Source organism: Coregonus clupeaformis, chromosome 16 (genome assembly GCF_020615455.1).
Source record: "Coregonus clupeaformis isolate EN_2021a chromosome 16, ASM2061545v1, whole genome shotgun sequence".
NCBI lineage: Eukaryota > Metazoa > Chordata > Actinopteri > Salmoniformes > Salmonidae > Coregonus > Coregonus clupeaformis.
In genome coordinates this window covers 22,308,143-22,325,677 of record NC_059207.1, presented here as the reverse complement: position 1 = coordinate 22,325,677, position 17,535 = coordinate 22,308,143, and the positions used below count along the sequence as shown (strand labels likewise).

The 17,535-nt window shown below is 44.1% G+C and overlaps 1 protein-coding gene across 1 annotated transcript in view; it reads right to left on the bottom strand.

Moving 5' to 3' along the window:
• cspg4ba (chondroitin sulfate proteoglycan 4ba) overlaps positions 1-17,535 on the bottom strand; it is a 68,660-nt gene that overhangs the window by 10,104 nt on the left and 41,021 nt on the right. The window contains exon 11 of the mRNA XM_041900379.2: positions 17,072-17,203. Coding sequence (XP_041756313.2) covers positions 17,072-17,203 — 132 coding nt within the window. The remainder of the gene's footprint in view (positions 1-17,071; positions 17,204-17,535) is intronic.

Sequence of the window (17,535 nt, the reverse complement as noted above, 5' to 3'; positions counted from 1 at the left end):
CACTTTTGAAAATCAAAACTCCAATATGAATGAAATATAATAACTCCAATGAAATCCGACGAGCGTCAGAGCCGGTGTAGTACGATTCAATCTTAGTCCTGTATTGACTCTGTCTGTTTGATGGTTCGTCGGAGGGCATAAGAAATCCCGCTATGCCCTCCGACGAACCATCAAACAGGCAAAGAGTCAATACAGGACTAAGATTGAATCGTACTACACCGGCTCTGATGCTCGTCGGATGTGGCAGGGCTTGAAAACTATTACAGACTACAAAGGGAAGCACAGCCGCGAGCTTCCCAGCGACACAAGACTTCCAGGCGAGCTAAACCACTTCTATGCTCGCTTCGAGGCAAGCAACACTGAAGCATGCATGAGAGCACCAGCTGTTCCGGATGACTATGTGATCACGCTCTCCGTAGCCGATGTGAGTAAGACTTTTAAGCAGGTCAACATTCACAAGGCCGCAGGGCCAGACGGATTACCAGGACGTGTACTCCGAGCATGTGCTGACCAACTGGCAAGTGTCTTCACTGACATTTTTAACACGTCCCTGACTGAGTCTGTAATACCAACATGTTTCAAGCAGACCACCATAGTCCCCGTGCCCAAGGACTCTAAGATAACCTGCCTAAATGACTACCGACCCGTAGCACTGACGTCTGTAGCCATGAAGTGCTTTGAAAGGCTGGTCATGGCTCACATCAACACCATTATCCCAGAAACCCTAGACCCACTCCAATTTGCATACCGCCCCAACAGATCCACAGATGATGCAATCTCTATTGCACTCCACACTGTCCTTTCCCACCTGGACAAGAGGAACACCTACGTGAGAATGCTATTCATTGACTACAGCTCAGCATTCAACACCATAGTGCCCTCAAAGCTCATCACCAAGCTAAGGATCCTGGGACTAAACACCTCCCTCTGCAACTGGATCCTGGACTTCCTGACTGGCCGCCCCCAGGTGGTAAGGGTAGGTAACAACACATCTGCCACACTGATCCTCAACACGGGGGCCCCTCAGGGGTGCGTGCTCAGTCCCCTCCTGTACTCCCTGTTCACCCATGACTGCATGGCCAGGCACGACTCCAACACCATCATTAAGTTTGCCGACGACACAACAGTGGTAGGCCTGATCACCGACAACAATGAGACAGCCTATAGGGAGGAGGTCAGAGACCTGGCCGTGTGGTGCCAGGATAACAACCTCTCCCTCAACGTGACCAAGACAAAGGAGATGATTGTGGACTACAGGAAATAAAAGAGGACTGAGCACGCCCCCATTCTCATCGACAGGGCTGTAGTGGAACAGGTTGAGAGCTTCAAGTTCCTTGGTGTCCACATCACCAACAAACTATCATGGTCCAAACACACCAAGACAGTCGTGAAGAGGGCACGACAAAGCCTATTCCCCCTCAGGAGACTGAAAAAGATTTGGCATGGGTCCTCAGATCCTCAAAAAAATTCTACAGCTGCACCATCGAGAGCATCCTGACTGGTTGCATCACCGCCTGGTATGGCAACTGCTTGGCCTCCGACCGCAAGGCACTACAGAGGGTAGTGCGTACGGCCCAGTACATCACTGGGGCCAAGCTTCCTGCCATCCAGGACCTCTGTACCAGGCGGTGTCAGAGGAAGGCCCTCAAATTGTCAAAGACTCCAGCCACCCCTAGTCATAGACTGTTCTCTCTGCTACCGCACGGCAAGCGGTACCGGAGTGCCAAGTCTAGGTCCAAATGATTTCTCAACAGCTTCTACCCCCAAGCCATAAGACTCCTGAACAGCTAATCATGGCTACCCGGACTATTTGCACTGCCCCCCCCACCCCATCTTTTTACGCTGCTGCTACTCTGTTAATTGTTTATGCATAGTCACTTTAACTCTACCCACATGTACATATTACTTCAACTACCTCAACTAGCCGGTGCTCCCGCACATTGACTCTGCACCGGTACCCCCCTGTATATATAGCCTCCCTACTGTTATTTTATTTTACTTCTGCTCTTTTTTTCTCAACACTTCTTTGTTGTTGTTTGATTTAATAACTCCAATCAGATGTATTAATAAGACTATATTATGAGGGGAGTCAGTAGCAGAATGGAGTCAGTAGCAGAATGGAGTCAGTAGCAGAACGGAGTCAGTAGCAGAACGGAGTCAGTAGCAGAATGGAGTCAGTAGCAGAACAGAGTCAGTAGCAGAATGGTGTCAGTAGCAGAATGGAGTCAGTAGCAGAATGATGTCAGTAGCAGAACGGAGTCAGTAGCAGAATGGAGTCAGTAGCAGAATGAAGTCAGTAGCAGAACGGAGTCAGTAGCAGAATGGTGTCAGTAGCAGAATGAACTCAGTAGCAGAATGGAGTCAGTAGCAGAACGGAGTCAGTAGCAGAACGGAGTCAGTAGCAGAACGGAGTCAGTAGCAGAACGGAGTCAGTAGCAGAACGGAGTCAGTAGCAGAATGGAGTCAGTAGCTGAATGGAGTCAGTAGCAGAATGGAGTCAGTAGCATAATGGAGTCAGTAGCAGAACGGAGTCAGTAGCAGAATGGAGTCAGTAGCAGAATGGAGTCAGTAGCAGAATGGAGTCAGTAGCAGAACGGAGTCAGTAGCAGAACGGAGTCAGTAGCAGAACAGAGTCAGTAGCAGAACGGAGTCAGTAGCAGAACGGAGTCAGTAGCAGAATGGAGTCAGTAGCAGAATGGAGTCAACTTGTGTGTAGATGGAAAGCTTTATATCACAAAGCTAGAAAAACAAGAAGTTTCAAGTGGCATAGAGGAGGTTGAGAAACCTTATCAGCTGTGTGAACGCCAGTAGAGCAGACACAAACAGACACAGACCCTTAAAGCTGCAATCTGCAGAAGCTACATCCATTTCTGGACGTAGTGATATGTACTCAATGATTATTTTATAATGTAACTTATAAATGCCCCGTGAGCTTAGTTCAACTGTCGTACCCCACCACAACCCAAAATATTTTTGGGACGCTGCTGCTACTCTGTTCATTATTTATGCATAGTCACTTTAAGTCTACCCACATGTACATATTACCTCAACTACCTAAACTAGCCGGTGCCCCCGCACATTGACTCTGCACCGGTACCCCCCTGTATATATAGCCTCCCTACTGTTATTTTATTTTACTTCTGCTCTTTTTTTCTCAACACTTCTTTGTTGTTGTTTTATTTTACTTTTTTATTAAAAATAAATGCACTGTTGGTTAAGGGCTGTAAGTAAGCATTTCACTGTAATGTCTGCACCTGTTGTATTCGGCGCATGTGGCCAATACAATTTGATTTGATTTGATTTGATTTGATTTATTAACTCCAATCAGAGTTATTAATGAGACTATATTATGAGGGGAGTCAGTAGCAGAATGGAGTCAGTAGCAGAACGGAGTCAGTAGCAGAATGGAGTCAGTAGCAGAACGGAGTCAGTAGCAGAACGGAGTCAGTAGCAGAACGGAGTCAGTAGCAGAATGGAGTCAGTAGCAGAATGAAGTCAGTAGCAGAACGGAGTCAGTAGCAGAATGGAGTCAGTAGCAGAACGGAGTCAGTAGCAGAACGGAGTCAGTAGCAGAACGGAGTCAGTAGCAGAATGGAGTCAACTTGTGTGTAGATGGAAAGCTTTATATCACAAAGCTAGAAAAACAAGAAGTTTCAAGTGGCATAGAGGAGGTTGAGAAACCTTATCAGCTGTGTGAACGCCAGTAGAGCAGACACAAACAGACACAGACCCTTAAAGCTGCAATCTGCAGAAGCTACATCCATTTCTGGACGTAGTGATATGTACTCAATGATTATTTTATAATGTAACTTATAAATGCCCCGTGAGCTTAGTTCAACTGTCGTACCCCACCACAACCCCAAATATAAGCTTGTTTCACTCCAATGTTTGTAAACATTGTAAATGTAATGAAACACTATATAGCCTCAAATAGATGTTAAGTCCCCTATTTGGGGCACTTTGAGCGGTTCTGGACCGGTTCCGACTGATTTTGGTGTACAATGCATTCCTGTAAACGTCATAGGGTCCAGTGTCTTACAGTGCAAGAGAGCCCCATCTCTCTGCTCTCCGCTCCCAGTGGGGCTGAAGTGCCTTATAGTGCCAGAAAGCCCCATCTCTCTGCTCTCCGCTCCCAGCGGGGCTGAAGTGCCTTATAGTGCCAGAAAGCCCCATCTCTCTGCTCTCCGCTCCCAGCGGGGCTGAAGTGCCTTATAGTGCCAGAAAGCCCCATCTCTCTGCTCCAGAAAGCCCCATCTCTCTGCTCTCCAATCCAGAGAAAGGAACGGTTTCCTGTGTCTGTCAAACTCACAGCTGCGCTTGCAATAGTGCATACAAAACGGGAGAATCTAGCAGATGCAACAATACTAGTTTCATCTCGCTGTGATATTCTCAGCCGGATATCGAGCTCTCAACATTAAAAAATAAGAAATAATTTCATAGAATTGAACTAAGACCACTTTCTCTTGGTCACAGATAGACAAAATCACTTTGTTTTTTTCATGGGACCTCCTATGTGTGCACACACTTGACTTTAAAAATGGCAGAGTAATATTTGTACAGTCCAAATGACTGCTTTAGCGATTCTAGTGTGGGTTTTATAATAAAGACATGTAATTTAACTGTAAAAATGCATAACCTTTTAATGTGGCATGAACACAACAAGTCATGATGCATGTTCATCCAAAATAATTCCAGCATCCGAGCACTGCACACCCGCCAACTTCAATTTACAAGTGGCTGAAACTCTCTCACCGGAGAAAGCATCCGAGCGAGCGAAACAGCGCCCCTCTGTCTTACTATACGTAGCCCATGTATCTGATGCTGTCTGGACAAAAATAATATTACATTCAATACTCTTTTGGTCCAGACAGTGTTAGATACAAGGGCCACACATACAGATACAGAGGGGCGCTGTTTCACTCGCTCTGATGATTTATCTGAGATTGATGCGTCTTTCTGTCGGCGCAATCTCTGTTAAATAAAATTATAAATATTGAAATATTTAATCTGGACGGGGAAGGAATTACGCCCCCTAAGGCCTGCCCACAATGCCGGCCCTGAACTGAAGTTGTAATGAGTCTACATGGTGAATGGTGTCTCTGCGCCGCCCAGTGAACGTTTAGGAGAAAATTATCTGTCAGCAGTTATATGATATAGTTCCAATATTGTACTGTCACTACAGTGCCTTCAGAAAGTATTCATACCCCTTGACATCATACCAAAGGTCAAGCATGGTGGTGGTGGTGTGATGGTTTGGGGATGCTTTGCTGCCTCAGGACCTGGACGACTTGCCTTAATAGAAGGAACCATGAATTCTGCTCTGTATCAGAGAATTCTACAGGAGAATGTCAGACCATCCGTCTGTGAGCTGAAACTGAAGCGCAGCTGGGTCATGCAGCAAGACTCCCGAGTGGCGCAGTGGTCTAAGGCGCTGCATCGCAGTGCTAGCTGTGCCACTAGAGATCCTGGTTCGAATCCAGGCTCTGTCGTGACCGGGAGTCCCATGGGGCAGCGCACAATTGGCCCGGCGTCATCCAGGGTAGGGGAGGGAATGGCCGGCAGGGATGTAGCTCAGTTGGTAGAGCATGGCGTTTGCAATGCCAGGGTTGTGGGTTCGATTCCCAGTATGAAAAATTAAAAAATTATGTATGCACTCACTAACTGTAAGTCGCTCTGGATAAGAGCGTCTGCTAAATGACTAAAATGTAAATGTAAGACAATGATCCAAAACACACAATCAAGTCTACATGAAAATTGCTAAAAAGTAACAAATTGGAAGTTTTGGAATGGCCTAGTCAAAGTCCAGACCTAATCCCAATTGAGATGTTGTGGCAGGACTTGAAACTGTCACGTACGTTAAGAGTACATGTTTATTTAACTAATAAACACACGACACAGTAACCAAAATAACACACTTAACCGTGACGGTCCAAAGGGCTAACACACAAGCCTAAACAGGAACACAACAAGATCCCACAACACAGGCAGGAAAACTGGCTGCCTAAGTATGATCCCCAATCAGAGCCTGGCCAAACAGAAATACAAACCTAGAATATTCACACCCTGACCAAACTAGCTAGAGTTCTATAGGCCAGGGCGCGACAGAAACGAGCAGTTCATGCTTGAAAACCCACACATCACTGAGTTAAAGCAGTTCTGCATGGAAGAGTGGGCCAAAATGGAAGAGTGGGCCAAAATTCCTCCACAGCGACCTGAGAGACTGATCAACAACTTCAGGAAGCATTTGGTTGGAGTCATTGCAGCTAAAGGTGGCACAACCAGTTATTGAGTGTAAGGGGGCAATTACTTTTTCACACAGGGGAATTGGGTGTTGCATAACTTTGTTTATGAAATAAATGAAATAAATATGTAATTATTGTGTTATTTGTTCACTTATGTTCCCTTTATCTAATATTAGGTTTTGGTTGAAGATCTGATAACATTCAGTATCACAAATATGCAAAAGTAGAGAAAATTAGAAAGGGGGCAAATACTTTTTCATAGCACTGTATTGTTCTATCGATTCCCTGGGTCATTTCATGTTTTCATGTGTATCTGAGTTATTGGCGTTCAAGCAGGCAGAAATACGGCCAGTTTGACGTAGCACCGTGATAAAGTCACTTTCACTACACTGGAAGTTAATAGGAATAAAACATTTAGATTGCGAAAACGTCTATCATTCATGTTAGATTTCAATACTGGCTGATGTCATAACTCGGGAGGATGTCTTCTCTCGAATGAGCCATTGATCATATTTTTGCGATATTCCTGCCTCAAGACATTTGTAATTTAACGGAGAGTTTAGAACATTTTTCCAATTTGTCTGCCTCTTTAGTCCACGGTGCATTGCATGCTGCCGTTGCCAGAGATATTATAGAAAGGAGATAGGAATCCAATGAATGTAGGAACATTTAACGCCCCACCCAGCAGACTGTCGACCAATTGCGTTCACGTTGTCATGCTGCGTCACGCGGTTGCTTAGCTAATCGTCACACAATCCCTTCCCAAAGTCAGTGTATATGTCGAGAAACATGCTTATTTCCCTCTAAAGTATGTAATGTCACGATTCCAAAGCTATACGATACTACAGATAGCAAGTTAATTATCTCACATCTCTGAAAATATTTGTTTTGTTGTACTTCTTGTTGACGAAATTCGTGCTAATGTTGGGTTTTTGAGCTAGCTCCCAATTGACTCCTATTCACTCCTTGAAGGAGAGCGCTCCTTCTCCCAGAATCGCCCAGAATGCACCGCGTGGCCTATTGACGTAGCATGGGCAACGTTTCCCATCTCCTCAAAAGTATATCTGCCGTTGCGAATGTTAGACTCCACACTGTGAGTCACATCGATCTGCAGGTTGAACATGGTGAGACTGTAGACTCCTAAATTGAAGTGCAGTTTGTTTAGGTGATTTTACAGCTAACTAGCTACCTCACATGCTGATATTGTCTTTGGTATTATTGTGTGTAGGTACATTTGCTAGCTAGCTAGCTAGCCAGCAAGCCCAAAGAGAGAGCATTGCATTGTGGATTTTGTAGTCAACTTGCGCTGCAACAGATTTCCACATTTTCCATGTTGCTACCAACCTTATTATAACGCCAAAATGAAACATTTGTTCACAAAAAATATTGTTCTCACATATTAGTGTTAAAGGAATGAGTGGTTTTAGGTGGATTTTTCTTTTAAACTCCTAACTGTTTTAAAGTCACCATTGGCCTCATGGGGAAATCCCTGAGCAGTTTCCTTCCTCTCCGGCATCTGAGTTAGAAAGGACATCTTTGTAGTGACTGGGTGTATTGATACACCATCCAAAGTGTAATTAATAACTTCACTATGCTCAAAGGGATATTCAACGTCTGCTTTTAAAATGTTTACCCATCTACCAATAGCTGCCCTTCTTTGCGAGGCATTGGAAAACCTCCCTGGTCTTTGTGGTTGAATCTGTGCTTGAAATTCACTGCTCGACTGAGGGACCTTACAGATAATTGTATGTGTGGGGTACAGAGATGAGGTAGTTATTCAAAAATCATGTTAAACACTATTATTGCACACAGACTGAGTCCATTGAACTTATTATGTGACTTGTTAAACACATTTTTACTCCTGAACTTGTTTAGGCTTGCTAAAAACATAATTCCACTTTAACATTATGGGGTATTGTCTGTAGGCCAATGACACAAAATCTCATTTTAATCCATTTTAAATTCAGGCTGTAAAACAACAAAATGTGGAAAAAATCAAGGGGTGTGAATACTTTCTGAAGGCACTGTAAGTTTTATTATTTATTATTATTTTATTTATTTATAAGAAGTTATATGAAATATAACATTTTATAGTAAGTTTATAATTTGATTGTTACTATATTTAGAAAGAATTGCAGTCATTTCAAGCCCTAAAAAAAATGTTTTTTCATATTTTCATTATATTTGTACTATGTACTTGAGCTTGTGTCCTCAAAAGTGAATACACCTCAGCAATTTATAACTATTGTTTTTTTTAACCAGAAATGTGAGTCCCAGACCTTTCTAAAACTATGCAGCACCACTTATTGTTATGGCCATCTCGTGAAAAATAATTACGTTTGGGTATGTCTATTTAGGCGGAAATCAAAATGTTGCCCTCTAATACTTTTGAAGGCCTCCCGAGTTGCACAGCGGTCTAAGGCACTGCATCGCAGTGTGGCGGCGTCACTACAGCCTAGGGTTCAATCTCAGGCTGTGTCACAAACGGCTGTGACGGGGAGTCCGATATGGCGGCGCACAATTGGCCCAGCGTCGTCCGTGTTAGGGGAGGGTTTGGCCGTGGGGGCTTTACTTGGCTCATCGCGCTCTAGCGACTCCTTGTGGCGGGCCGGGAGCCTGCAGGCTGACTTCGGTCGTCAGTTGAACGGTGTTTCCTCCGACACATTGGGGCAGCTGGCTTCCGGGTTAAGCGAGCGGGTGTTAAGAAGCGTGGCTTGGCGGGTCATGTTTCGGAGGACGCATGACTCGATCTTCGCCTCTCCCGAGCCCGTTGGGGAGTTGCAGCGATGAGACAGGATCGTAATCACGAAATTGGGGAGAAAAAGGGGGTAACATTTTTTATTAAAATTACAACTATAATTTTTATATCTTGGATGGTCAGTCCTTGCATCAATAACTCTGTCAGAACATATCGGTTTTTCTGCCGGAATCACTGAATCACTGGACCTTTAACACCGGATCATCGCAACTAGCTAGCTGCAACCAAATGGATGTTGTTGGCTAATCAGCCCTGAGCTAGCCTCGAGCCAGGCCCATCTCCCGGCTATCTACCTCTCTGTCAACCGGACGGGACCTCCTAGTGTTGACACGGAGCCCCGCCGATCCAACACGACTGGTCTGCCGACAAAATCGTCTGATGTGGTTTCAACAGGCTTCCCGTTACGACGTCGACCACGAAGATCCATCTGCTAGACCCGGCCCGCTAGCACATGCAAGCCGTGGCCTCTTGCTCGCCAGTGCTGTAGAAGCTCCGAACTACCTCCGAACTCTTCTATTGCTGTTCACCGGACCTTATGATAACTCAGCTATACAGCTGATGCCTGCTGGACTGTTCCTTTATACGGTACCGCATCCTGTTTATGTTTAGCCTCAGCCCAAACTGTGTCGTCATTACCAGCTGTTGTCTTAGCTCTCTCAAATTACACCTGTGATTGCTTTATGCCTCTCTCCCATGTCAATATGCCTTGCTTATTGCTGTTTCGGTTATTTCTTATTGTACTATTTCACTGTAGATCCCCCAGCCCAGCTCAACCTGCCTTAGATAGCTCCTTTGTCCCACCCCCCATACACGCGGAGACCGACTCAATCTGTGCCTCCAGTGATGCTATCTCTTTCATCGTAACCCAACGCTTAGGTTTACCTCCACTGTACTCATATCCTTCCATATCCTTGTCTGTACATAATGGCCTGAATCTATTCTATAACGCCCGGAAATCTGCCCCTTTTTTTCTCTGTACCCAACGCACCAGAAGACCAGTACTTAAAGCCTTTAGCCGTATCCTTATTCTACTCCTCCTCTGTTCCTCTGGTGATGTAGAGGTTAACCCAGGCCCTGTAGCCCCCAGTATCACTCCTACTCCCCAGGCGTTATCATTTGTTGACTTCTGTAACCGTAAAAGCCTTGGTTTCTTGCACGTTAACATCCGAAGCCTCCTCCCTAAGTTTGAGTTATTCACTGCGTTAGCACACTCCGCCAACCCTGATGTTCTAGCAGTGTCTGAATCCTGGCTCAGGAAGGCCACCAAAAATTCAGAAATGTCCATCCCCAACTACAACATTTTCCGTCTCTATAGAACTGCCAAAGGGGGTGGGGTTGCAATCTACTGTAGAGATAGCCTGCAGAGCTCTATCATACTATCCAGGTCTGTGCCCAAACAGTTTGAGCTTCTACTTCTAAAAATCCACCTTTCCAGAAATAAGTCTCTCACTGTTGCCGCTTGCTACAGACCCCCCTCAGCCCCCAGTTGTGCCCTGGACACCATATGTGAATTGCTTGCCCCCCATCTATCCTCAGAGTTCGTACTGCTTGGTGACCTAAACTGGGATATGCTTAACACCCCGGCCGTCCTACAATCTAAACTAGATGCCCTCAATCTCACACAAATTATCAACGAACCTACCAGGTACAACCCTAAATCCGTAAACATGGGTACCCTCATAGATATCATCCTGACTAACATACCCTCTAAATACACCTCAGCTGTCTTCAACCAGGATCTCAGCGATCACTGCCTTAATGCTTGCGTCCGTAATGGGTCCGCGGTCAAACGACCACCCCTCATCACTGTCAAACGCTCCCTAAAACTCTTAGTGTGTATAGTGTGTAGTGTGTACGCCAGCTAGCAAACAAAGCACAGGGCTGGGTCAGTCAGTCTATATTTAGCTGGGTCAGTCAGTCTGGGTATTAAAAGTAGAGTATGACTCCTCTGTTCCTAAATAAAGCAGTGATGAAATGATGATTCCATCCTTTTGGTGCTTTAACGACGACTCACTGTGGCCGAGCCGAGCTAGGGTTAGCCCCCTGGGTTATTCAATCAAATGGATTTTGACTATAAGATTAGTTTGAATAGATAACTAAGGTTATATACAGTAGAGAAGACCATAGACTAGTGTTGGGTGGAGGCTTTCAATGTTTAGTCTCTTGTGACAGATCAAACGTTTTGATTTTGGTTCTGGGTGTAGAAGTTACTCAATGTTGGCCCTAGGCTTAAGAGAGGGGAGGTGTCCCCTTGACAGGATAAACCAGGTGGGCTCGTCTCAGATTCCACTGTGAAAAGCCTGATCTCACCTCTGCGCTCATGAAGGTTTGCCAGTCGTCCACTGTGAAAAGCCTGATCTCATCTCTGTCTGTGCCAGTCCTCTGAGCTTTTATTTTTTACTTTTATTCAATATAGGTTCCCACAGCAGCAGACACCAGTTCAACTTATGTGTATATACACAGAGTGTACAAAACATTAAGAACACCTGCTCTTTCCATGACATAGACTGACCAGGTGAATCCAGGTGAAAGCTATCATCCCTTATTGATGTCACCTGTTAAATCCACTTCAATCAGTGTAGATGAAGGGGAGGAGACAGGTTAAAGAAGGATTTTTAAGCCTTGAGACAATTGAGACATGGATTGTGTACGTGTGCCATTCAGATGGTGAATGGGCAAGACAAAATATTTAAGTGCCTTTGAACGGGGTATGGTAGTAGGTGCCAGGCGCACCGGTTTATGTCAAGAACTACAACGCTGCTGGGTTTTTCCACGCTCAACAGTTTCCTGTGTGTATCAAGAATGGTCCACCAACCAAAGGACATCCAGCCAACTTGACACAACCGTGGGAAGCATTGGAGTCAACATGGGCCAGCGTCACTGTGGAACGCTTTCGAACACCTTGTAGAGTCCATGCCCCGACAAATTGAGGCTGTTCTGATGGCAAAAAGGGGGGGGGGCAACTCAATATTAATGTTTCGTACACTCAGTGATCACACAGAGGAGGTCTGTGATATGGTTTATAAAACAATGTACACACACATATAGCCAAACTTTGACTGTCCTGGCACGTATGACTAGCAAACCTTCATGAGTCAACCGTAACTGTCCTCTCTCCCTCACACCCAGGTCAGCAATTGTTTTATTTTGCAATTAAAGTCTTTCAACTGAAATGTTCAGGGAAATACTGACATTGATGGGGGTAGATTTTTGTCAATATTACTGTCAATTTAAGGAACTAAAACATTTACATTGAATATAGAAGGGGAAATAAAAAAGAAGAAGAAAGATTATAGAAATAGAAGAGAGAATACTAGTTCCTTTTGAGAGAGAGAGAGAGAGAGAGAGAGAGAGAGAGAGAGAGAGAGAGAGAGAGAGAGAGAGAGAGAGAGAGAGAGAGAGAGAGAGAGAGAGAGAGAGAGAGAGAGAGAGAGAGGTGTACGTGTGTGTAGAGTGCGTATGTTATCATGTGTATATTGTTATCAGAGCTAAATATTGACTGGCTTTCATCAAGCTGCCCACGCAAGAAGAAGCTTCAAACTGTAACCAGACAACATCTAGGAGTCATTATACTCCTTATAGCGCTCTAACAGGTTATCAGTCAACCTACCAGGGTAGCTACAAACAGCACAGAAATAAAATCATCCACATGTATTGATGACATCTTTACTAGTGCTGCAGAAATCTGCTTTAAAGCAGTATCCAGACCCATCGGATGTAGTGATCCCAATATAGTAGCCATATCTAGGAAAACCAAAGTTCCAAAGGCTGGGCCTAATATAGTGTATAAGAGGTCATACAATAAGTTTTGTAGTGATTCTTATGTTAAAGATGTAAATAATATTTGTTGGTCTGTGGTGTGTAATGAGGTCTGTGGTGTGTAATGAGGTCTGTGGTGTGTAATGAGGAGCATCCAGACGCTGCACTTGACACATTTATGAAATTGCTTATTCCAGTTAATAATAAGCATGCACCCATTAAGAAAATTACTGTAAAAACTGTTAAATACACATGGATTGAAGAAGAATTGAAAAATGGTATGGTTGAGAGGGATGAGGCAAAAGGAATGGCAAAAATAAGTCTGGCTGCTCAGATGATTGGCAAACGTACTGCAAATTCATGTGACTAAACTGAACAAAAAGAAGAAGAAACGGTACTATGAAACTAAGATAAATGACATAAGGAATGATAGTAAAAAGCTTTGGAGCACCTTAAATGAAATTTTGGGCAAAAAGGCAAACTCGGCTCCGTCTTTCATTGAATCAGAAGGCTCATTCATCAAAAAACTGCTTTAATTATGTTTCCATTAGCCAGGTTAGCAAACTTAGGCATGACATGCCAACAACAAATTCTGAATCTACACATACATGCATAACTGACCAAATTATGAAAGGCAAGCGTTGTAATTTTGAATTCCGTAAAGTGAGTGTGGAAGGGGTGAAAAAAAGTTATTATTGTCTATCAACAATGACAAGCCACCGGGGTCTGACAACTTGGATGGAAAATTACTGAGGATAATAGCGGACGATATTGCCACTCCTATTTGCCATCTCTTCAATTTAAGCCTACTAGAAAGTGTGTGCCCTCAGGCCTGGAGGGAAGCAAAAGTCATTCCGCTACCCAAGAATAGTAAAGCCCCCTTTACTGGCTCAAACAGCCGACCAATTAGCCTGTTACCAACCCTTGGTAAACTATTGGAAAAAATTGTGTTTGACCAGATACAATGCTGTTTTACAGCATGCTTATAGGGAAGGGCATTCAATGTGTACGGCACTTACACAAATGACTCATGATTGGCTGAGAGAAATGGATAATACAAAGATTGTGGGAGCTGATAGACTTCAGTGCGGCTTTTGACATTATCGATCATAGTCTGCTGCTGGAAAAACGTATGTGTTATGGCTTTACACCCCCTGCTATATTGTGGATAAAGAGTTACCTGTCTAACAGAACACAGAGGGTGTTCTTAAATGGAAGCCTCTCCAACATAATCCAGGTAGAATCAGGAATTCCCCACCGTCTAGGCCCCTAACTTTTTTCAATCTTTACTAATGACCTGCCACTGGCTCTGAGTAAAGCCTGTGTGTCTATGTATGCGGATGACTCAACACTATACACGTCAGCTACCACAGCAAATATAATCACTGCAACGCTTAACAAAGAGCTGAAGTCAGTTTCAGAATGGTGGAAAGGAATAAGTTAGTCCTAAATATTTAAAAAACTAAAAGCATTGTATTTGGGACATTCATTTAACCCTAAACCTCAACTAAATCTTGTAATGAATAATGTGGAAATTGAGAAAGTTGAGGAGACTAAACTGCTTGGAGTAACCCTGGATTGTAATCTGTCATGGTTAAAAACATGTTGATGCAACTAAAATGGGAGAAGTCTGTCTATAATAAAGCACTGCTCTGCCTTCTTAACAACACTATCAACAAGGCAGGTCCTACAGGCTTGAGCCCTAGTTTTGTCGCAGCTGAACTATTGTCCAATCGTGTGGTCAGGTGCCACAAAGAGGGACTTACAATTAGAGCAGAACAGGGCAGCACAGCTGGCCCTTAAATGTACACGGAGAGCTAACATCAATTACATGCATGTTAATCTCTCCTGGCTCAAAGTGGAGGAGAGATTGAATTCATCCCTACTTGTATTTGTGAGAAGTATTGAAATGTTGAACGCACCAAACTGTATGTTTAAACTACTAGCACACAGCTCGGACACCCATGCATACCCCACAAGACATGCCACCAGAGGTCTCTTCACAGTCCCCAAGTCCAGAACAGACTATGGGAGGTGCACAGTACTACACAGAGCCAGGAATACATGGAACTCTATTCCACGTCAAGTAATTCATGCAAGCAGTAAAATTTGATTTAAAAAACAGAAGAAAAAAACAAGAGACACAAACAGGCACAGACACACATGATAACATACGCTCTATACACACACATGGATTTTGTGTTATAGATATGTAGTAGTTGAGTAGGGGCCTGACGGCACACACTTAATGTGTTGTGAAATCTGTTATGAAAGTATTGTAATGTTTTTGAAATTGTATATAACTGCCTTAATTTTGCTGGACCCCAGGAAGAGTAGCTGCTGCCCTGGCAGGAACTAATGGGGATCCATAATAAATGAGACAGAGAGAGAGAGAGAGAGAGAGAGAGAGAGAGAGAGAGAGAGAGAGAGAGAGAGAGAGAGAGAGAGAGAGAGAGAGAGAGAGAGAGAGAGAGAGAGAGAGAGAGAGAGAGAGAGAGAGAGAGAGAGAGAGAGAGAGAGAGAGAGAGAGAGAGAGAGAGAGAGAGAGAGAGAGAGAGAGAGAGAGAGAGAGAGAGAGAGAGAGAGAGAGAGAGAGAGAAGAGAGAGAGAGAGAGAGAGAGAGAGAGAGAGAGAGAGAGAGAGAGAGATGTGTTCAGTTAATCTTTTCAGAACAGTTATAGAACGCAATGAAGGAACTGTGGTTTTATACTTGACAGACTCGTATACAGATGCTACCAACCATCTTTGTATTTAGCAATACATGAGACTAAGTGAAGTTACTGAGAAAATCACTATATTGGTCAAATGGTAGGTTTCCTGTCTGAAACCTAACCAGTCACAGATCATAGCATTTGACCAGAATGAGGAAGTTCAATTTATACACATTCTAAAAAAAGATCTGATTAATCTATTTAGTCATTTCACCAGTGGCGTTCGGTGCCGTTTAAGAAGAGGGAGGATTTTCTTTTTTTTTACCCAGCTCAACATAACATCAATAGGTTTAGGCTACTACATAATACTCTAATGTTCCCTGTACCCATCATGAGGTTGCTACAACCTAGCCTACGAATTAAAGTTCATAACGTAGGAGCACAGGTCGAGAGAATTTTGAGTAATCAAGGTGACAGACCGTGACACATTCAATACCGCATTGCACACTCTTGCCTGCATCTAGCAGTCCAACAAACGATTGTTTCTATTGGACAAATGCAGGTATGTTCAGCTGCATTCGATGCTAGCTAAGTAAGTGAAAATGAAAAAAATATATACTACGAAATATAGCTAGCTCTCTCTCTCTCTCTCTCTCTCTCTCTCTCTCTCTCTCTCTCTCTCTCTCTCTCTCTCTCTCTCTTGCTTCTCCTTAATTTAAGAAGAAATGCATTTGTTTAAAACTGTTCAACTATTGTCTTTCTCTCTCTTTGAGTCAACTACTCACCACATTTTATGCACTGCAGTGCAGTGCTAGCTGTAGCTTATGCTTTCAGTACTAGATTCATTCTCTGATCCTTTGGTTGGGTGGACAACATGTCAGCTCTGATAGGTTGGAGGACGTCCTCCGGAAGTTGTCACAATTACTGTGTAAGTCTATGGAAGGGGGTGAGAACCATGAGCCTCCTAGGTTTTGTATTGAAGTCAATGTACCCAGAGGAGGACAGAAGCTAACTGTCCTCCGGCTATACCTATTCTTATTAAATTCACTGAGGATGGTCCTCCCCTTCCCCCTCTGAGGAGCCTCCACTGCCTTTCACATATCTACCAGTGCATAGGGGGTAGAGGCTAGGAGTCCATTTGTGATTGGGCAAATGCAGTAGAACTATCTATCTAAAGGAGGGGTTACTGTGGGTTACCCGGTTAGTCCATTCCAGCCATTACAATGAGCACGTCCTTCCATAGCTCCTCCCACCATCCTCCAGTGCTGGGAACACCTTGAAGGGTCTGTTGTTCTACAGATTGAGTACCAGAGCTTCGTTCAGTACGTTTTTACATTCCGGAACGTTCAATGGAACGGACACGGTCTGTACTGAACGACCAGTTGGGGACCGCTTTCAGCATGGCCACTTCTCTTTAAATACGTCACTCATTGCTTCAAACCACACACCTCGCCACACCCACCAAACAGGAGCAAAACGTACCTCAAAGCCTGTTCAAGAACATACGAGAAAAAATTTTTGGGGGAAACGTGTCGTTCAGTACAAACGCACCTCACGTTGCTAAGGGGAGAAGCTACCTGATTAAGGGCCTGGGTTACCAGGGAGGGGTGAGGAGCTAGTTAAGGGGAGGAACTACCTCTATAAAGGGAGGAGTTAGTTACCTGGGAACACCTTGAGAGGTCTGTTGATCTCCAGGCTGAGGACCAGGGCGCTGGCTGTGATGCTGAAGATCTGGCGGGGGGCAAAGTTTACTCCGTCGTTCACCTGGAAGTTGAACCCTCCAGACATGGCACCTTTTAGTGGGAACAACACAAACAAACAGCACTGATTACCTTCTGCCCCAAGACAATAGGCTTCATGGGCCCGTAGTTATCAAACATCTCAGAGTAAGAGTAATGATCTAGAATCAGTTTAGCCTTTTAGATCATAATGAATAAGATTATGTGTACAGGGGGGGGGGACATGATCCTACACTTTTAGAAAAAAAGGTGCTATCTAGAACGTAAAAGGGTTCTTCGCTTGTCCCCCATAGGAGAACACGGCAGGTAGCTCAGTTGTTAAGAGCATTGTGCCAGTAACCAAAAGGTCGCTGGTTCTAATCCCTGAGCCAACTAGGTGAAAAATC